Source organism: Magnolia sinica, chromosome 2 (assembly GCF_029962835.1).
Source record: "Magnolia sinica isolate HGM2019 chromosome 2, MsV1, whole genome shotgun sequence".
NCBI lineage: Eukaryota > Viridiplantae > Streptophyta > Magnoliopsida > Magnoliales > Magnoliaceae > Magnolia > Magnolia sinica.
The window spans coordinates 32,115,354-32,137,621 of NC_080574.1; the positions used below are offsets into that span (position 1 = coordinate 32,115,354).

Sequence of the window (22,268 nt, forward strand, 5' to 3'; positions counted from 1 at the left end):
CTAACCCGATCCAAATCCTACCCAACTCAATCCGCTCGGTTTTCATGATCGAGTGGGACTCGGTTCGGGTCAGGCCAACCGTGCATCAGATCAATTCGGGCCAAGTGTCCCGGACTCAGTCCTGGATCGGATCCAGTTCGGATCAACTTGCGTAGATTTCGGATCGGATCGAGTTGGACCCAATCCAATCCAACTCGGTCCGATGCCCAGCTCTAGCCATGTGTTAGCAGTGCACATTAATTACAGAATTATGCATGTGCTTCAAGTATATCTTTTGCCTCATATCTCTTGATGGCACATCGCATGCCAAAAATAGAATGGTTCATAATTATACATAGCATATGAGACATTGCAACAAGCAACATGTATTTCTAACGCGAGTAGCATGTGTGGTTGAAGCAACATGCTCAATAAATGTATAAAAACTTATCGAGATAAGGATCCTAATGTAATTTGAATACAAGTCACATCCTATTTACAATTTATGCCTTGATTGTTTGTCCATTTAGATGATTGTAGATATTTATTTATTTATTCTCTTTGTTTAATTTATTTATCTGCTTGTACTAAGCTTCAAATATAAATCAATGAAATCAACAATTTCTAACCTTTAGTTTTGATCTTTCCCATTATTTAGTATACTATTAAGAAACACAAGGAACACTATCACCATTGAAAGAAAAAGTCTTTAGACAAGGTAAAAAACTCTCATTTAACCATTTCCTTCTAAATTGCGTGATCAATCAATTGATGGTTGAAAGGATAGCCAATTTTTGCAAATTCAGTCTTAATCGGCCTATCTCCTAGGGTTGCATTTGTTTAATCAAACTTGAGTCAAGCGCAACTTTGGCAAACCCATGCTATCTTAATCACACATGTTGGACTTAATATAGTCCTTAGTTAACATGTGTAACCACGTATTTGATCAAATAATGAGCAAGCCTAGCTCAATACATTCCTGTGAATGCACCAAGCTATGCATGAGCATGGCCCTACGATAGAAGGCTATCCTTTTTTTCTATCCTTATTTTTATTTTTCCATATAAAAGCTTATTTTTTTAGTGTATTTCTCCTAAACTTTTTATTTTACGTGTTTTCATAAACACCCAAACTTTGAAGTCATTAGTCAACACAGCTCATGCCGTTGAAATCCCACAGCTAACAAATTACCTAACCTAATTGACTAACCTAACTGCCTACTTACCGTGCGATCTAACCGTTCATTTGCTTGTTCGCACATAGGATGAATGCAAGACAAAGATCATCATGATCCAAGACCTCTATGAGCTCCGAGAATGTTTATCAGCAGGCGTCCAATCCCCACTTATATCTTCTAGTGTGGTCCAATAAAGTTTTGAATCCATCTTCTTCTTTTTTTAAAAGCTCGTCCTAACTCGTGGAGCACAAATGAATGGATGATATAGATATCATAGAAACATCACGTTGGGCCCTCCATCTGAATCGAAAGTGGTTTGTTTTGTGGAATTCAGCAAAGTCATCTTTTAGATCCTAGCGATCCTTTTGGTTTACTTTTCGACGGTTAAAAGTCCAAGCCCTGTTTTTTTAGATAATATGTCTACAGGTCCACACCGTTCATCCTTTTTTCAGACCATTTTAATGCATGAACCATAATATGGGACAGATCTAGTGCTCATGTGGGCTACACAGAGAAAACAATGGAATTTTAGTTCTACCATTGAAACATTCGAAGCCACAAAAGCTTCAGGCTCATTTGAATGGGAATAACCTTAGGAACGGTTGAGTTGCTTCATGAATGGTTTAAATTGCATATAAATATTACGTTGGAGACTAAAAAGATTTGAACGGCTGAAAGCTCTTGTCTACTGTTTAAAGTCGTGTGATCAATTTGAGCTTTCTAATCTACCTGATTTTTAGTCTCATATGCTAGAGCTGTCAAAACAGGTGGGTCGGTTGTTACTTAATGGAGATCAGTTGTCCATTACTAACAAACATCACGGTGACCTGTCGGGTCCCGTCACGTCTTGGCAGGGAGGGGATGTGGTTTGCCTACTGCCACCGTCAGTTGCTACTTAATGGAGATCAGTTGCCCCACCATGATTTATGTTTTTAATCCACAATTTCCATACCTTTTGCCAAATCATTTTAAGCAGATGATTCCAAAAATATGGTTGATCAAAATCTCAGGTAAGACACACCATAAGAAATAGTGGTCATTAAACAACTACCATTAAAAACTCCCCGAGCTCACAAAAGTTTTGAATTAAGCTGATATTTGTGTCCTAATCATTAGATTGGATGGCAAATAGGCCATACAGTAGGTTGGATTAGTACTGTTTTTACCACTGTTTTCCTTTCGTGTGGTCTGCAGGAGAAATAAATTTGCCTTAGTTTTGGGCTGTGCCGTTAGATAATGATCCGAAATGAAGGTACGGCGTGATAAAACACATATATCATTGTAGGCACCATAGAGAATAGCTCTGTATGCAGTCCGCGTCTACAGAGAATAAGCGCAATCTGTGTGGAATGGATTAGTTGTGACCCTCATCTCACGGACCACGCTGTTGCCCTGACTGTGGGGCCTACCTTGATGTATGTATTGTATATCCACAATGTCCACCATTTTCCACATCAATTGGGTCATGGGCCCAAAAATGGACCAAAACACGGAAAAGAGTGGGGTTTGACCATTAAAAATTTCTTAATAGCCATAAAAAATTTGAATAATATTATATTTCTTTTCCCTTCATCTAGGCATCAGTGACCTTATCAAAAGGTTGGACGGTGTGGATATACAATACATACATCAAAGTGAGCCCCATCGCAAGGTCAGTGTTGTGTTTGGTGAGGCCGGTCACAAGTACTTCACTTCCCGGACTAGAGTTGAATGATAGGTAGGGCCATCATGGTGTTTGTGAAAAATATATGTCATGCATCTAAGGTTACAAGGCTTTTGCTGCTGACTCACGTAAGTAATGGGTGGGTGGGCCAACGTGGGGCATGTCCCGAGTAGAACACGGATAAGAGACCTAAGTTCTGTTTACACTCTTTTATGTGTCGACGTGAACTAATGAGATGCTGCCATGCCTAGAGCTGGGTATTTCTGATCTAATCCGGTAGATCCGACTCGATCTGAACCGAACCGAAGGCTTGGATTGGTGCGGTTCAAGTTAGATTAGTCAGATTTGACCGTTTATCGGATCGAGTTTGGATCATGGTCAATTCGAACCGATCGGAACCGAAGGCTTGAATCAGTGCGGTTCAAGTTAGATTAGTCAGATTTGACCGTTTATCGGATCGAGTTTGGATCATGGTCAATTCGAACCGATCCGAACCGAATGGATCCAATCCGATCCGGAGTGATTCAATGGTGGAAATCAGTACTCCTACTTTTTCTTATGCATGGTCTACTTGAGCTTTGGATATGCATCAATTTTGAGTTCAACCACTAAAATGATCTGAAAAAACGAATGGACAGTGTGGATAAACCACATGCATTCATGGTGGCCCCAATAGAGTTTACTAAGAGATGTGTGTACGTCAACCACTTGTGTGCACAACACGTTAGTGACAGGTTGAGTAGCGAGACTAGCTACTGAAGTTACATCAACAAGTTCCGTGGGCCCCACCATGATGTATGTTTTGTATCCACACCTTCCATTCATTTGGAGAGATCATTTTAGGGCAATATCCAAAGAACGAGTTAAATCCAAAGCTCCAATGGACCCCAACACAGAAAATAGTGGGATAGTGAAGCCCACCATTGAAAATTTCTAAGGGCTACAAAAGTTTTAGATCAAGCTGATATTCGTGTTTTCCTTATTTCATGGTTTTTTTAAAAAAAAAACTTTTTAATAGGTTGGATTTCAAATAAACATTATAATGGACCTTAGGATAGTTTCAACGGTGGAAATCACTCTCCCCACTGTTTTCTCTAGTGTGGTCCATTACATATTTTTATTTACCTCATTCTTTGGTTCATATCCTAAAATGATATCTAAAAATGGATGAACAGTATGGATATAACACATACATCATAGTCGGGCCCACAGAACTTGGCAATGCCAACTCAACCTCTCAGTATCTAATCCGCGTCCTGTGGACTGTAGCCCGTATCCATTTCGTGCCCAGCACGTCAATAGGATGGTTTAGATACATGTCAGGCAAAGACGAGCAGTGACAGGCCTCGAGCTCCAAGCTGTACGAACGGCTCAAATGAGATCAAAGTTACATGGCCCACGGTTATGTATTTATTATATCCACAACGTTCATCCATATTTCGAGATCATTTCGGAGCATTATATATATAAAAAAAAGAATCATATCCAAAGATCAACTGGACCACACCACAAAGAGCAGCGAGAATAATAATTTTCACCGTTAAAAAATTCTTAGGGCCCACCATAATGTTTATTTTTCATCTAATCTATTATTAAGGTTAAAAATACATGGATATAGAGGAAAAACAAATTTCATATTAATCTGAAACTTCTATGATCTCCAAAAGGATTTCAATGATAAATGTTCAATCCCCACTACTTTTTGCAGCGTGGGCCAAATAATCTTTAGATCTGTCTTATTTTTCGGCTCAAGCCTTAAGACGAAGTCTACAAATGGATGGACGGTTTGGATATAACACATACCTCATAGTTTGACCCACAAATTTAACCCGATCCGAACCGTACCCAACCCGATCCAACTCGGTTTCCCTGACCGAGTCGGACTCGGTTCAGGTCAGGCCAACCGTGCATTGGATCAGTTCGAGCCAGGTGTCCCGGACTCGGTCCCGGATCGGATCGAGTTCGGATTAGCTCACGTAGATTTCGGATCGGATCGAGTTGGACCCAATCCGATCCAACTTGATCCGATGCCCAGCTCTAGCCATGTGTTAGCAGTGCACATTAATTACAGAATTATGCATGTGCTTCAAGTATATCTTTTGCCTCATATCTCTTGATGGCACATCGCATGCCAAAAATAGAATGGTTCATAATTATACATAGCATATGAGACATTGCAACAAGCAACATGTATTTCTAACGCGAGTAGCATGTGTGGTTGAAGCAACATGCTCAATAAATGTATAAAAACTTATCGAGATAAGGATCCTAATGTAATTTGAATACAAGTCACATCCTATTTACAATTTATGCCTTGATTGTTTGTCCATTTAGATGATTGTAGATATTTATTTATTTATTCTCTTTGTTTAATTTATTTATCTGCTTGTACTAAGCTTCAACTATAAATCAATGAAATCAACAATTTCTAACCTTTAGTTTTGATCTTTCCCATTATTTAGTATACTATTAAGAAACACAAGGAACACTATCACCATTGAAAGAAAAAGTCTTTAGACAAGGTAAAAAACTCTCATTTAACCATTTCCTTCTAAATTGCGTGATCAATCAATTGATGGTTGAAAGGATAGCCAATTTTTGCAAATTCAGTCTTAATCGGCCTATCTCCTAGGGTTGCATTTGTTTAATCAAACTTGAGTCAAGCGCAACTTTGGCAAACCCATGCTATCTTAATCACACATGTTGGACTTAATATAGTCCTTAGTTAACATGTGTAACCACGTAATTGATCAAATAATGAGCAAGCCTAGCTCAATACATTCCTGTGAATGCACCAAGCTATGCATGAGCATGGCCCTACGATAGAAGGCTATCCTTTTTTTCTATCCTTATTTTTATTTTTCCATATAAAAGCTTATTTTTTTAGTGTATTTCTCCTAAACTTTTTATTTTACGTGTTTTCATAAACACCCAAACTTTGAAGTCATTAGTCAACACAGCTCATGCCGTTGAAATCCCACAGCTAACAAATTACCTAACCTAATTGACTAACCTAACTACCTACTTACCGTGCGATCTAACCGTTCATTTGCTTGTTCGCACATAGGATGAATGCAAGACAAAGATCATCATGATCCAAGACCTCTATGAGCTCCGAGAATGTTTATCAGCAGGCGTCCAATCCCCACTTATATCTTCTAGTGTGGTCCAATAAAGTTTTGAATCCATCTTCTTCTTTTTTTAAAAGCTCGTCCTAACTCGTGGAGCACAAATGAATGGATGATATAGATATCATAGAAACATCACGTTGGGCCCTCCATCTGAATCGAAAGTGGTTTGTTTTGTGGAATTCAGCAAAGTCATCTTTTAGATCCTAGCGATCCTTTTGGTTTACTTTTCGACGGTTAAAAGTCCAAGCCCTGTTTTTTTAGATAATATGTCTACAGGTCCACACCGTTCATCCTTTTTTCAGACCATTTTAATGCATGAACCATAATATGGGACAGATCTAGTGCTCATGTGGGCTACACAGAGAAAACAATGGAATTTTAGTTCTACCATTGAAACATTCGAAGCCACAAAAGCTTCAGGCTCATTTGAATGGGAATAACCTTAGGAACGGTTGAGTTGCTTCATGAATGGTTTAAATTGCATATAAATATTACGTTGGAGACTAAAAAGATTTGAACGGCTGAAAGCTCTTGTCTACTGTTTAAAGTCGTGTGATCAATTTGAGCTTTCTAATCTACCTGATTTTTAGTCTCATATGCTAGAGCTGTCAAAACAGGTGGGTCGGTTGTTACTTAATGGAGATCAGTTGTCCATTACTAACAAACATCACGGTGACCTGTCGGGTCCCGTCACGTCTTGGCAGGGAGGGGATGTGGTTTGCCTACTGCCACCGTCAGTTGCTACTTAATGGAGATCAGTTGCCCCACCATGATTTATGTTTTTAATCCACAATTTCCATACCTTTTGCCAAATCATTTTAAGCAGATGATTCCAAAAATATGGTTGATCAAAATCTCAGGTAAGACACACCATAAGAAATAGTGGTCATTAAACAACTACCATTAAAAACTCCCCGAGCTCACAAAAGTTTTGAATTAAGCTGATATTTGTGTCCTAATCATTAGATTGGATGGCAAATAGGCCATACAGTAGGTTGGATTAGTACTGTTTTTACCACTGTTTTCCTTTCGTGTGGTCTGCAGGAGAAATAAATTTGCCTTAGTTTTGGGCTGTGCCGTTAGATAATGATCCGAAATGAAGGTACGGCGTGATAAAACACATATATCATTGTAGGCACCATAGAGAATAGCTCTGTATGCAGTCCGCGTCTACAGAGAATAAGCGCAATCTGTGTGGAATGGATTAGTTGTGACCCTCATCTCACGGACCACGCTGTTGCCCTGACTGTGGGGCCTACCTTGATGTATGTATTGTATATCCACAATGTCCACCATTTTCCACATCAATTGGGTCATGGGCCCAAAAATGGACCAAAACACGGAAAAGAGTGGGGTTTGACCATTAAAAATTTCTTAATAGCCATAAAAAAATTTGAATAATATTATATTTCTTTTCCCTTCATCTAGGCATCAGTGACCTTATCAAAAGGTTGGACGGTGTGGATATACAATACATACATCAAAGTGAGCCCCATCGCAAGGTCAGTGTTGTGTTTGGTGAGGCCGGTCACAAGTACTTCACTTCCCGGACTAGAGTTGAATGATAGGTAGGGCCATCATGGTGTTTGTGAAAAATATATGTCATGCATCTATTTTTCCATAATTTAAGACATGACCCAAAAATGAAAAATGAGGCAGATGCAATACTTATACAGTCATGGAGGGCGAGATAATGTGTATATTTTTTGTTAAGGATAGTCGGAAAATGATATTAGCCCCTATGCTGTGGTCCCGTCTAGCTTTGGATCTGCCTCTTTTTTGTGATTATGCATTAAAATGAATTGAAAAAATGGATGGACGGCACTTCACGTTGGGCCCCACAGGGTTCCTCGTGACCGGTTCATCAGGCAATCCGCGTCCCCTACGGGCCAGATTGACTAGGAGTAGTTGGATTGCACGGGAATTGATACCTGGGAAGCGGATTGGCTAGTGTACCTCACACCAGCTATATAGTTACCGTATTGTCAGCAGACTCTGTGGGTCTGATAATGAGGTATGTGTTATATCCAAACCGTCCATCCATTTGGTGAGCTCGGCGTAAGCCTTGAAATGAAAAATAAGACAGATCTAACTATCAAGTGGACCACACTGAAAAAAACAGTGAGAGACTGAACGTCTACCATTGAAACCCTTTTTTAGGTTATAGAAGTTTTTGATTAATATAAAATTTATTTTTCCTCTTAATTCAGGTCTTTTTTTATCTTATAAACAGATTGGATGGAAAATAAATGTTACGGTGGGCTCTACAAATTTTTTAATGGTGGAAATCATTATCTCCGCTGCTATTTGTGGTGTGGTCAATATGATCTCAGGATATGATTCATTTTTTGGATAATATTCTAAAATGATCTATAAAAATAAATGAACAGTATAGATATAATAAAGACATCACTATGGGGCCATGTAATTTTAATATCTTTTCAACCATTCTTACAATTAAGAGCCCGTGTGTCAGTGCTCGTCTTCGTACGCTACGTACCTACAGCAGCTGTATAGCTGATGTGCGGTACACCAGCGAATCCACTTCTACTGGACACGTGGATACGAGATGCCTGACCGAGTGGGCACGGCGAAGATTACTAACCCGGTACTAGTGGTAACATCCGGATGCGGATTGGCTAGTGTACCACACGCCAGCTATATACCTGCGTCTAGTGCAAAGTTGATCGCTAACGTTCCTCGAGCTCTCGTGTTGTACGAACGGTTCAAAGGAGATTAAAGTTATATGAGCCTCGTAGTGATGTATTTATTATATTTATATTATTTATCTAATTTTAGAGGTCATTTAGATCATCATAAGGAAAGAGGATCATATCTAAAGATCATTTGGACCATAATATAACCGTTAAAAAATTTATAAGCCCGCTATAAGGTTTATTTTCCATCCAATATATTCATAAGGTCACAAAGACATGACTGAAGTGGAATAACAAATTTCTTAATGATCTAAAACTTGCTCTAAAAAGAGTTTTAATGGTAGACGTTCAATGTCCCCGTTGCTTTTTTGCTGTCAATCCACTTGATAGTTAGATCTGTGTTAATTTTTTGTCTAAACTCTTAAGACGAGCTTGCCAAATGTACTGACGGTTTGGATATGACATATACCTCGATCAGACCCACAGAACTAACTGACGCCAATACAAGCTACATAGGTGTGAGTTCCACCAGCCAATCCGTTTCCGCAATATCCAACTTTAAATTCTCCAGACGCGTATTTCTCTCTCTCGCTCTCATATATTAAATATGAAAGGACTTGAAAGACCCAGATCAGTATTTGAGAGACTTTCAGATGCTGGGTCCGACAAGCTCTCCATCTTTACCTTGAAAAACCCAAGTTCTGTTTCTCTTCTACTGATTTTCTTTTAATTTTCTGTCTTTTGGAGATGGGTTTCGGAGATTCTTGCCTGTTCTTCATCTTCATGTGGTTTTGCTTCCAAGCTCAAGTCTTGAAGTCTCAGAATGTTAGTTGTAATTCAAAGGACTTGGCAGCATTGGAAGGTTTCCTGAATGGTCTGGATTCAAGGATTGATGGGTGGGCGCCCAATTCTTCTTCTTCTGATTGCTGCAGTTGGGTTGGTGTTAATTGCAGTGGATCTTCAGGGGTTCCAGGCAGAAGGGTAGTTGGTTTGAATCTTGCTAGAAAGGGATTGAAAGGAAATGTTTCGAAATTATTGTCCGGTTTGGATCAGCTGAAATTCCTTAATCTCTCTTCCAATTCTCTCAGAGGTGATGTACCGTCGGATTTGTTCCATTTGCAGCAATTGCAAATCCTCGATTTGAGTTACAATGAATTCTCCGGCCTGATTCCACAAGATGCCCATTTACCGGCGATACGGGTTTTCAACGTTTCGGACAATTCATTCACCAGCCAGCATCTCCTCCTCGTCGGGTCTTTGAATTTAACACATTTCATCATCAGTAACAATCGGTTTTCTGGTAATATCAATCCGGGTATCTGCAACTCTTCAACCCGAATTCGAGTTCTTCAATTCTCAATGAATTCGTTCAGCGGTGTTTTCCTAGCAGGTTTTGGAAATTGCAGCTCCCTGCATGAGCTCTTACTCGATTCAAATAATCTAACAGGAAATTTGCCAGATGATTTGTTCAGACTGTCAACGTTGAGGCAGTTATTCCTTCAAGAGAATGGTCTTTCTGGGCAGCTGAGCAACAGAATCGGTAATCTTTCTAACCTTGTCGATTTGAATCTCTCCAAAAATCTGTTCTTCGGGACTATTCCAGATGCTTTCAGTAAATTAAAAAATCTGGAGCATCTTTCTGCTGAGTCGAATCGTTTCAACGGCAATTTACCTGCTTCGCTGTTGAATTTGCCGGCCCTTCGCTTTCTTAGTTTGAGAAACAATTCAATAGAAGGTGAGGTCAATCTAAATTGTACTGCAATGACCCACCTCAGTTCCATCAATCTCGGTTCAAATCATATTAAAGGAAACATTCTCCATGTTCTTTCCTCATGCAAAGAGTTGAAAGCCATAAACCTCTCTAAAAACAAACTCAATGGTGAAATTCCCGACAGCTTTAAAAATCTTCAGTCTCTCACTTACTTAACGCTATCGAATAACACGATCCGTAACCTCTCTTCTGCATTGGGGATTCTACAAGAGTGCCGGAACCTAACGACTCTGGTACTCGACACGAATTTCCAAGGCGAAGAAATGCCCGTCGATGGGATTACTGGGTTTGCAAGCTTAAAAGTTGTCGTCATTCCAAACTGCGGTCTTTTGGGTTCTGTCCCGCCATGGTTGAGGAACTGTAGTAAGTTGCAGCTGTTGGATTTATCGTGGAACCAGCTGGGGGGAAGCATCCCTTCATGGTTTGGGATTCTAGACTCCCTCTTTTACTTGGATCTTTCGAACAATTCACTCGCTGGGCAAATCCCTGACAGCTTGACGCAGTTGAAGGGCCTCATTTCCCGCAATGCCTCGCAGGAAGAGTCCTCCTCCAACTTCCCATTCTTTAGCAGACGCAGTCAAGGCCCGAGCGGGTTGCAGTACAATCAATTCACAAGCTTCCCACCGACGCTGGATTTAGGCAATAACAATCTCACAGGGCCAATCTCACCCGACTTTGGGAAACTGAAGAATCTGCACGTGTTGAATCTGAGGAAGAACAATCTCTTGGGAAGCATTCCAGATGAGTTATCGGGCATGAGGAACTTGGAGATTCTTGATCTGTCGTTCAATGATCTCTCAGGGACTATACCTGCGAGTCTGATCAGGCTTAGCTTTCTATCAAGCTTCAATGTAGCAAACAATCGATTGTCCGGGTCGGTTCCTTCGGGAGGCCAGTTTTCGACCTTCCCACCATCAAGCTTCGAAGGGAACTTGGGTCTTTGTGGTGAGTTCTTTTCTCCTTGCAGTCTGCCACAAAGCCCTACACAACCTGGATTGAGTGATGAACAAGAGGAGCGTAGAATTATTGATGCAGGACTCCCATTTCAAATCGGAGCAGTCGTGGGTTTTCTCGTAACAGTTGCAGCCGGTGCAAAGTGGACAGGGGCATTTCAGGAGAAGCGAAAAAGGTTGAATTGATGAAAGGATGGCAAAGGATATTTCCGTCGGTTATAGGGTAGTAAGGCACTTCTCTCAGCTGTAACATAAACATGTTTATAACTTGTGGTAGTGTTTTTTTTTTTTTTTTTTCAGGTATGAAGCATATGGATCTTGTAATATATATATATGTATCTCCTTGTGTTATGGTTGTTTGTAGAAACAGATTTCATAATTAAGCATCACCCTCTCTCCCTCCCTCCCCCCTCAAAATACTCAAACATGGTCTCTTCTGAATTCGGCATTCTTATTTGACACCATTATCATATGAGCTTTGAAAGTATATGGAAACCCATTTACCCACCATGACCTGTTGCAGCGTGGAATAATATGGGTCCGAGATCCAATCCGTCCATCAAGTTGGACCAACCATTTGATGCCACAGCCTGAAAACAAATGGGTGCCCACTATTCAGTTGGATCACAATTCATGAAGAAAACGGACAGCAGAAAAACCTGGCCACTTCTTTCTAAGCTGTCCGCTTATTTCTAGCATTATGGCTCTCCTGACGAATGGACCAGCTTAATTATTGTTGAAGGCAGCTATCCAGTCAGACCCCTTTTGATAAATGGCTTGAACTTCACATCCATTCGCCACGCAGGCACACAACTGGGCTTGTTGATGATGTCTTATGTAGAGGTGTGGGCTTAGCAAATGACAAAAAGAAAAAGAAAAATAAAAAGGAACTCCATTTCTCATCAATCCTAATGTGTATCCGGTAGAATATCTACAATTCTTTTTGCTTACTTGGTGCAGTATGTTGAAACGAGTAAATATTTGATTTCCTTTCTTATACACTGTCTTGGTATCAATTCCCTAGTGGGGTGGCTAACGGTGAAGTGTGGACTGACGGTGGGTGTATTAACAAGCTAACTATATATATATATATATGTGTGTGTGTGTGTGTGTGTGGGGGAAGGTACTATGCGCTCGACCTCACGATAAGATCCTGTGAGGTCGAGCCGGGTGGGCCCCACCATGATGCGTGTCGACTATCAACACCGTGCATTTGCAACATCGTGCATTTGATGGGTCCCTCCAAATTATGGGATATCCCAAAAATCAACCGTATAAGGAACTCAGGTGGGCCATGTCATCTAAAATCATGAAAGACACCATTAAAACATATAAAAGCACTTGGTGGGGCCCACCTGAGTTTTTAATGCTGCTGAAACTTGGTCTGAACCCTCATCCAAGTGGGACACACATAATGGATGGTCTGGATTTTCAAACCACATCTCGGTGGGCCCAAAAAATGATTATGAATGTTTTAATGGTGCACGGTCTCTCTCCACTTCTGTATGTGGTGTGGCCCAACAAGTCACGGATTGACTTGATTTTTGAGACCTAGGCCCATGATCGAATGGTGCATCTGACTGATGGGGTAGATGTTCGAAACGCATCATGGTGGTGCCCACACAGCTCGACCTCATGGGACCGACTCGTGAGGTCGAGCGCATAGTACCTTTTCCCTGTATATTATGGCCAATTCCAGATCCTGTGCTGCATCTGTAGTTTCAATTCATTATTCAAACAAGTGTGAACTGCCGGTCTGGGTCTAATAACTGTCTGATGTTGCTCCAAATTACAAGAATGATTTGAAACGAATAACCGTTTTTTTAATGATTGGAAGTGTCAAGGAATTGTGAATTGCCAAAGAGTAGCACGACCCATAGTAGAAGATCGTTGCAGATTTGGATAACACAACCATAAATCCTAGCTACATGTCTCAAGCAGAAAATGCACTGTTTTGCACGTATGCAATGTTATTGAGTTTTCCTTCTTAAAGATTTTCTGTGCTGGTCGAAATAAGGCCCAATAAACCTCACTAAAATAAAGAAAATTTTATTAGAAACTATCTATTTAATCTATTTAATCTAGAATTTAGATCTGGTACCCTTTGAGAAGGGATTCAGATTCAGTAGTGACCCTCCAGTACCAGGCTGGTGTTGGTCGGTGATGGAAAAGCTTTGTGGGCCCACCATGATGTATGTGTTTTATCCATACTGTCCATCCATCTTTCAATTTCATTTTAGGGCATGAGCCCAAAAATGAGGCAGATTCAAATCTCAGGTAGACCACACCACAGGAAACAGTGGTTGATTGAATGACCACCATTAAAAACTTCTTGGGGCCACGAAAGTTTTGGATAAAGCTGATCTTAGTGTTTTCACTTCATCCAGGTCCGTGTGACATAATCAACAGGTCGGATGGCAAACAAATATTACAGTGGCCCTAGGAAGTTTTTAATGGTGGGCATTCAATCACCACTGTTTCCTGTGGTGTGGTCCACCTGATATTTAGATCTGCTTCCTTTTTTTGGATTTATACTCTAAAATGAGCTTATAAAATGGATGGACAGAGTGGATAAAATACATACATCATGGTGGGGCCACAACTCAGATCTCAGTACTTGTGGAGGGATCACTGCGGTCCTTTCAAAAGTCTTTCCAATAAATTCCTACACTAGAGTACCTTCCGATTTAGATTTATTAAGCGGCTTGGTCCACTGTGTGAGCACAAGGGTCAGCGGCTGGTGGGCCCGATCATATTATTTATGTGAAATCTACCCAAATGGCAAGGTGTATCATCACTGATGCGTCACTGTAAATTGAAAACCGTGTATAGGGCAACAATCACCCTCTAAACCATTTTCATTGGTATGGCCCATCTGAATCAGAAATGGGCCTGCATTTTGGAATCAGGCCTAAATTTTATTGCAGCACCTAATGGTTGGAGTAGATTTCATATAAACATTATGGTGGGCCCTGCAAAAATCAAGAGTAGATGCATCTCTGTCAACTGTTTTCTTTAGTGTAGCCCACCTGAATCATGGGTAAGCCTAATATCGTAGCCCTGAACCTAACATACAATTAGACATCTAATGGTCAGAGTGGATCTCACCTATAAATCAAGGTGGGCATATGAAAATCAATGATGGGCCTTTTTCTTTTTCTTTTTTTTCTTTTTTTTTTTTAATTTTTTTTAATTTCTGTTTTTTTTTAAATTTATCAATTTACCAGCATAAATATAATGTAAAATCTGTTTATTGGATAATTGATGGAGGCATGGTAAGGAGTTTGAGTGTCACACAATCCATGTTTAGCACTATGATTCAAAGGTGGTGACTTTTTCATACTTATTAGAAAGGATTAAAGTTCTCACTGTTGACAATTTATGCATGTCTCATGATCATCCCCAATATATTTTTATTATGTCGAGATATCATATATCCTGCTGATCACAGCCTTTCTCTTGTGCAAAGAGAAGAGTGGAGCTTTCTTATTCATGTCCTGATGCTTCGGCATAGTTGGATCGCTTGTCTTGATTCACCGGCTTGCTCCAACAATCAGATGCATAGTGGCCAAGCTTGTTGCAATTATAACACTGGATGTTATTTGTACTTTCTTATCCACGCATCAATCTGCCTCTACCATTTTCTCTTCCATGAAAATTGGTATTTTTCTGCTGGTTTTGTTGATGGCTTGGATTATATCCACACCTTCTGCCTCTTGCACGATTGCTAGTGCCACGGCCCCCTCATTGTATATGGTCATTCTTTTATTCATTTAGAGTCAACTTAGACTGTAAGGCATGTTCAAGTATTGAACCAGCATTCTTTTGCATTCGTTGCTCATGAACTTGCAACGATTCCATCAACTCCTTAATGGAGAGTTTCTCAATATCTTTTAATTCTTCGATCGCCATAACCATATGCTCAAACTTAGTTGTGAGGGATCGAAGTATTTTTTCAATAACTCGGATATCTTCAATCTTCTCACAATTTCTTTTTAGATTATTGACAGTTATAAGCAATCGCGAAAAATAATCACCAATATTCTCACCTTCCTTTATGTGAGTCGCTTCAAACTCTGCTCTAAGGATTTGGAGCCGAACCCTTTTGACACGATCATCATCCTTAAAGATGGTGCTAAGAGTCTCCCATGCTTGCTTACATGATGTTGCTTCATTGATCCGTTCAAAGGTGGAATCATCCAACCCTTGATAGATGAGGAAAAGAGCTTTCTTATCTTTCTTTATTTGATCCTTGAGATTGATCTTTTGTTCAGTGATGTAGGCAGCTTCTTGCTCCGTTGTGGGCTCTTCGTACCCGTCAGCGATGATCTCCCAAAGATCTTGAGATCCGAAGAAAGCTTTCATTTGTATGCACCAGTCTTCATAGTTGTCCTTAGACAACTTGGGTATTTGAGGTTGTATTGTACTTGCCATTTTAAAATATTTCAATATATATGCTGCTAGAGTGCAAAGACCGTCCACCACTTGAGATGATGAAAAAGAAAGGGAAAAAAAAACTGACAGATTTTTAGAAATAAATCTGGACAGTTTGATGATGTTCTTGCTATCTAGGCAAAAAAAAAAAAAAAAAGGACGTTTTTGCTATTAAAGAAAAAAAAATGTAGGCAGTTTTTTTTTTTAAATTTTATCAAGGCCCAAATTCTGGGCAGTTTTTTCTTTTGCTGCTTGTTGGGTTTTTCAAAACCAAACAAGGAGGAAACGTGGCTGGTGCAGGTGACGGCTGCTGCTCATTTGGAAGGGGACCCGCTTCTTGCTAATGAGGCCCAAAAGATCAACGACTTCGATACCAGTTTGTTAGGTTTAAAACCCAACTTCTTGCTGACGTGTGGCTGTAGCCACCATAGAACAGAAAACAGAAACTTGAAAGAGGAAGAAAGCTGAACTATTGTATTTTGAATTGAGTAAGAAACGAATACAATGGTGCCTTTTATAGGCTTTTCGCTTTATGTGAAGTGACTAAGGTATCCCTATCTAGATGCTTCCTAGGGGCAGCTAAACATAGAAAAAATATCTATTGTTATCTTAACCCAGCTAGCATTCTAAACTTAGAAAAAAAAATAATCTCAACACATATCTAGCATACATGGTTCTCACAGGGTTTTGGATTTGAATAAATCCACCATCGTGTCTAGCAGAAATAGATTGAAGAAGAAGAATAGGTACTTGTTTTTCAAAGTTTTGGGTTTTTGAAGAATTCAAACCTGAAAATTACATATCTGAAATCTCCTCTCAACTTCGTTTGAATTGAAAGGATTGGAGTTGGAAATGCTCTGCCATTTACTTTGACTAGAAAGACTGGGGAACGGCAGTTACATCAGTTGGACTTCATTTTGATATGGTGGATCCAGGAGAACCGGAATATGGTACAGCCATCCCTCCACGTGGCAGGGAGATGCATCAATCAGATCCGTCCATCTAGGGATACGTATTATGGACGGTCCGTGTTTTTTCAAAAATCACAGGATTAGACTCTACTATTTATCATTTTTCTTGATTTCTCCAAAAATGAATTTTGATGATTAGCTATTTTTGTCTACTGCCATTGGGTTGGGTTTTTTAATGTAGAGCGGGTCGCATGCAGTTTCATGGCCAAGATGGATAAGAAAAGGCCTAGTTGATGGCGTAAATGAATCGCCAATGGATCTTAAATCGGGTGTATCTCACAATCTGGAATGAGTTATCGGGCGTAAAATATATGATTTTGAAGTAGAATGATCTACTTTAGCCACCCAACCTCGCTACTCTGGGTTACGCAAGCTGGATTTACGAAATAACCCCATATCGATGGTCGATTTTCTATTTTAATTCCACTTTTACTATAAATAGTAAGTTTTAGTTTTGATTATAACTCATCATCCGTTGGGCTTTAGGAGTCGCGCCCAACATTAAAAAGAACTTAGAATAATTAGGAGAACAGTGTGGTGAGGCCAAATATTTTTGCCCGAAAACCTTTTGCACACATGTGAGATTCGTAAAACATTCATTTGCAAATTTGCATATTGTAAATTCAATTAACCCTACTTTGCATTGCATTGAGTACACGTGCTTCAATCACTCCCAATCATATCTCCAATGCCATTTGATAATAGCCATTAGCCTCCACATTCTCTGAGTAGTTCTCAGCGTAGGGTGAGAATGTGATAATGCAATAATGTTCCCCTCCATAAATCAACATGGCCCACTCATCTAGTGGGCTGTACGTGCATGAGAAAAATGGAGAGTTACCATGGTCTGTAGTAATGAGAGAGATAATCCAATCTTGTATATTGTTTTATTATGAAGGAGTATCTAAGGAGAAAAAGAAGATAAATTACAACTGTAAAATATATACTGAGGTGGCTATACAATCAATTAGAGATCCTGTTTCCTAATATTCTAATAACAAGCCTCGTGTGTGGACTACATCATGAGTGGACGTGCGTGATGTATGGGCCAGATCGTTTCCATGGTGAGTCCCACCTGATTCATGGCCTGGATACCGCATGGGTATTTTCTTCCCTTTAACTGGAGAAAGTATGTTCAGCTAGATGCACGACGATGGTGTGGTCCGCTCTATTCGTCAATTTTACTAGATCATTTTAAGGGTTGAGACAAAAAATGAAGCATGTACAATGCTCAAATGGACCACACCATAGGAAACAGTTGAATTGGATGTATATCGTCGAAATTTTCTCTAGGGCTACAAAAGTTTTGGATCAAGCTTATATTTTTGTTTTCTCTTCATCCATGCCTGTATGATCTTCTGCGCAGGTTGGATGACAAATAAACATCACTATGGGGCCTAATAAGGTTTCAACAGTGGAAATTATTATCCCCACTGTTTACAGTGGAACGATGCACTTGATATTTGGATATACTTCAGTTTTGGTCTCAACCCCTTAAATTAGATGAAAAAAATGGATGGACGGCGTGGATAGACCACATACATACTGAGTTTACTTGGTATGGTAAGAGCAAGAGCGCCGATCGGTATGCAATCCGATTTCCAAGCGGCGTTAAACTTGATATATTGACGCGGATTTCGAAATCCGCGTCCATGACGTGGACCAATAATGATATTGGATTCAGCTGCTCGATTTATAAAATATATTTGTTTTATTCATCTATTTTATTACAATATTTTGAAGCATGAGATAAAAAATGAAGCAGATACAATACTTAAGTGGCCCACACCAAAAGAAACAATGGCCCACAAAGTTTTTAACGTAAATGATAAGTATACGGTTCCCTTTTTAATATGGTGTGGTACACTTGAGCTTTGGATATATTTTAATTTTTTTTGCTCATTTTATTAATTCAAATGACACGATGGATGAACGGTGTGGATAAGCGAAATACATCGTAGTGTAACCGGTATATATTTCGTAATGTTTTTGGTTTCCGTGTCAAAAAAGTAAGTAGTAAAATCCGGTAGACAGTACGCGGCAAAACTGGAAAATCAAACAGCCCGTGAGTGCACACTATCGTAACATGCAAGCTATGACTTTTCTCCCGACGCGGTTTTCCCTCCCTTTCATATTAAGGAGTAGAAATACCCAAACCAGCATTTGAGAGAATTTCAGATGCTGGGTTCTACAAGCTCTCCATCTTCACCTTTAAAAACCCAGGCTCTGTTTCTCTTCTACTGATTTTCTTTTAATTTTCTGTCTTTTGGAGATGGGTTTCGGAGATTCTTGCCTGTTCTTCATCTTCATGTGGTTTTGCTTCCAAGCTCAAGTCTTGAAGTCTCAGAATGTTAGTTGTAATTCAAAGGACTTGGCAGCATTGGAAGGTTTCCTGAATGGTCTGGATTCAAGGATTGATGGGTGGGCGCCCAATTCTTCTTTTTCTTCTTCTTCTGATTGCTGCAATTGGGTTGGTGTTAATTGCAGTGGATCTTCTGGGGTTCCAGGCAGAAGGGTAGTTGGTTTGAATCTTGCTGGAAAGGGATTGAAAGGAAATGTTTCGAAATTATTGTCCGGTTTGGATCAGCTGAAATTCCTTAATCTCTCTTCCAATTCTCTCAGAGGTGATGCACCGTCGGATTTGTTCCATTTGCAGCAATTGCAAATCCTCGATTTGAGTTACAATGAATTCTCCGGCCTGATTCCACAAGATGCCCATTTACCGGCGATACGGGTTTTCAACGTTTCGGACAATTCATTCACCAGCCAGCATCCCCTCCTCGTCGGGTCTTTGCATTTAACACATTTCATCATCAGTTACAATCGGTTTTCTGGTAATATCAATCCAGGTATCTGCAACTCTTCAACCCGAATTCGAGTTCTTCAATTCTCGATGAATTCGTTCAGCGGTGTTTTCCCAGCAGGTTTCGGAAATTGCAGCTCCCTGCATGAGCTCTCACTCGATTCAAATAATCTAACAGGAAATTTGCCAGATGATTTGTTTGGTGTGTCGACATTGAGGTGGTTCTTTCTTCAAGACAACGGGCTTTCTGGGGGGCTGAGTAAAAGAATCGGTAATCTTTCCAACCTTGTCAATTTGGATCTCTCCTACAATCAGTTCACCGGGATAATTCCTGATGTTTTCAGTGAATTAAAAAAACTGGAGTATCTTTCTGCTGAGTCAAATAATTTCAGCAGCAATTTACCCACTTCCTTGTTAAACTTGCCGACCCTCCGCGTGCTTAATTTGAGGAACAATTCAATGGAAGGTGAGGTCAATCTCAATTGTACTGTGATGGCCCACCTCAGTTCCATCAATCTCGGTACGAATCGTTTTCATGGACGCATTCTTGATAATCTTTCCTCATGCAAAGAGTTGAAAACCATAAACCTTGCTAGAAACAAGCTCAATGGCGAAATTCCCAATAGCTTGAAAAATCTTCAGGCTCTCTCTTATCTATCGCTAACGAGTAGCAACCTCAGTAATATCTCGTCCGCGTTGGGGATTCTACAACAGTGCCGGAACCTAACGACTCTGGTACTCACCACGAATTTCCATGGCGAAGAAATGCCCATCGATGGGATTACTGGGTTTGCAAGCTTAAAAGTTCTCGTCATTCCAAACTGCGGTCTTTTGGGTTCTGTCCCGTCGTGGTTGAGGAACTGTAGTCAGTTGCAGCTGTTGGATTTATCATGGAACCGGCTGGGGGGAAGCATCCCTTCATGGTTTGGGATTCTAGACTCCCTCTTTTACTTGGATCTTTCGAACAATTCGCTCACCGGGCAAATCCCTGAAAGCTTGACGCAGTTGAAGGGCCTCATTTACAGCAATGCCTCGCGGGAAGTGTCCTCATCCAACTTGCCATTCTTTATCAGACGCAGTCAAAGCGCAAGCGTGTTGCAGTACAATCAGTTCACAAGCTTCCCGCCAACGCTGGATTTAAACAGCAACAATCTCACAGGGCCAATCCCACCTGATTTCGGGAAACTGAAGAATCTGCACGTGTTGAATCTGATGAAGAACAATCTCTTGGGAAGCATTCCTGATGAGTTATCGGGCATGAGGAGCTTGGAGATTCTTGATCTGTCATTCAATGATCTCTCAGGGACCATACCTGCTACTCTGACCAACCTTAGCTTTCTATCAAGCTTCAGCGTAGCACATAATCGATTGTCCGGGCCAGTCCCTTCGGGCAGCCAGTTTTCGACCTTCTCAATGTCAAGTTTTGAAGGGAATGCGAATCTCTGTGGACGAGATCCTTTACCACCTTGTCAGTCTCAAAGTCCTTCCCCATCAAGAACCAGAGTACGGAAAAACAGAACTACCATTTCAAATCGGAGCAGTGGTGGGTTTTCTCGTAGCAGTTGCAGCCACTGCAAAGTGGACAGGGGCATTTCAGAAGAAGCGCAAAAGGTAGAATTGATGAAAGGATGGCAAAGGATACTTCCGTCAGTTATAGGGTAGTAAGGCACTTCTCTCAGCTGTAACAAAATATGTTTATAACTTGTGGTGGTGTTTTTTTTTTCCAGGTATGAATTATATGTATCTTGTAATATGTATATGTATTTCTTTGCGTTATGCATTGGTTGTATGTAGAAACAGATTTCATAAGCATCACCCTCTCTCCCTCCCTCCCCCCTCAAAATACCCAAACATGGTCTCTGAATTCGGCATTATTCTTATTTGACACCATTATCATATGAGCTTTGAAAGTATAAAGAAACCCATTTACACACCATGACCAGTTGCAGCGTGGAATAATATGGGTCCGAGATCTAATCCGTCCATCAAGTTGGACCAACCATTTGATGCCCCAGCCTGAAAACAAGTAGGTGCCCACTATTCAGGTGGATCACAATTCACGAAGAGGACGGACAGCAGAAAAACCTGGCCACTTCTTTCTTATTGCTGTTCACTTGTTTCAAACATTATGGCCCTCCTGACGAATGGACCAGCAACTATCCAGTCAGACTCCTTTTGATAAATGGCTTGAACTTCACATCCATTCGCCATGCTGGCACACAACTGGGCTTGTTGATGATCTGTCTTATACAGAGGTGTGGGCTTAGCAAAAGAAAAAAAGAAAAAGAAAAGGAAAAAAGAAAAATGAATAAGAAAAAGGAACTCCATTTCTCATCCAATCCTAATGTGCATCTGGTAGAATATCTACAATTCTTTTTGCTTACTCGGTGTAGACTGTTGAAACGAGTAAATATTTGATTTCCTTTCTTAGATTCTGTCTGATGATCATCCATTGTTTCATATTATGGCCAGTTTCAGATCCAGTGCTGCATCTGTAGCTTCAATTCATTATTCAAAGAAGTGTGAACTGCCGGTTACAAGGATAATTTGAAACGGGTAACCATTTTTTCATGATTAGAAGTGTTAAGGAATTATGCATTGCAAAAGAGTAGCACGACCAAAGGTAGAAGATCTATGCAGATATGGGTAGCACACCATAAATCCTTCATGTCTCAAGAAGAAAATGCACTGTTTTGCATGTATGCAATGATATTGAGTTTTCCCTCTTT

At 40.2% G+C, this 22,268-nt stretch overlaps 3 protein-coding genes across 3 annotated transcripts; 2 read left to right on the top strand and 1 right to left on the bottom strand.

Annotated features, from left to right (window-relative positions):
- The first annotated feature begins 9,202 nt into the window (after nt 1-9,202).
- Nucleotides 9,203-12,190, top strand: LOC131236904 (phytosulfokine receptor 1-like). Its single transcript, XM_058234435.1, has one exon. It carries the CDS (start codon nt 9,355-9,357, stop codon nt 11,515-11,517), a length of 2,163 nt encoding a protein of 720 aa, XP_058090418.1. The 5' UTR covers nt 9,203-9,354; the 3' UTR covers nt 11,518-12,190.
- A 2,906-nt stretch (nt 12,191-15,096) lies between these two features.
- Nucleotides 15,097-15,765, bottom strand: LOC131224772 (uncharacterized). The gene has a single exon (XM_058220125.1). The coding sequence runs from the start codon at nt 15,763-15,765 to the stop codon at nt 15,097-15,099; it is 669 nt and encodes a 222-aa protein (XP_058076108.1).
- A 3,243-nt stretch (nt 15,766-19,008) lies between these two features.
- LOC131224776 (phytosulfokine receptor 1-like) lies at nt 19,009-21,201 on the top strand. Its single transcript, XM_058220138.1, has one exon. The coding sequence runs from the start codon at nt 19,009-19,011 to the stop codon at nt 21,199-21,201; it is 2,193 nt and encodes a 730-aa protein (XP_058076121.1).
- Nucleotides 21,202-22,268: the final 1,067 nt, after the last annotated feature.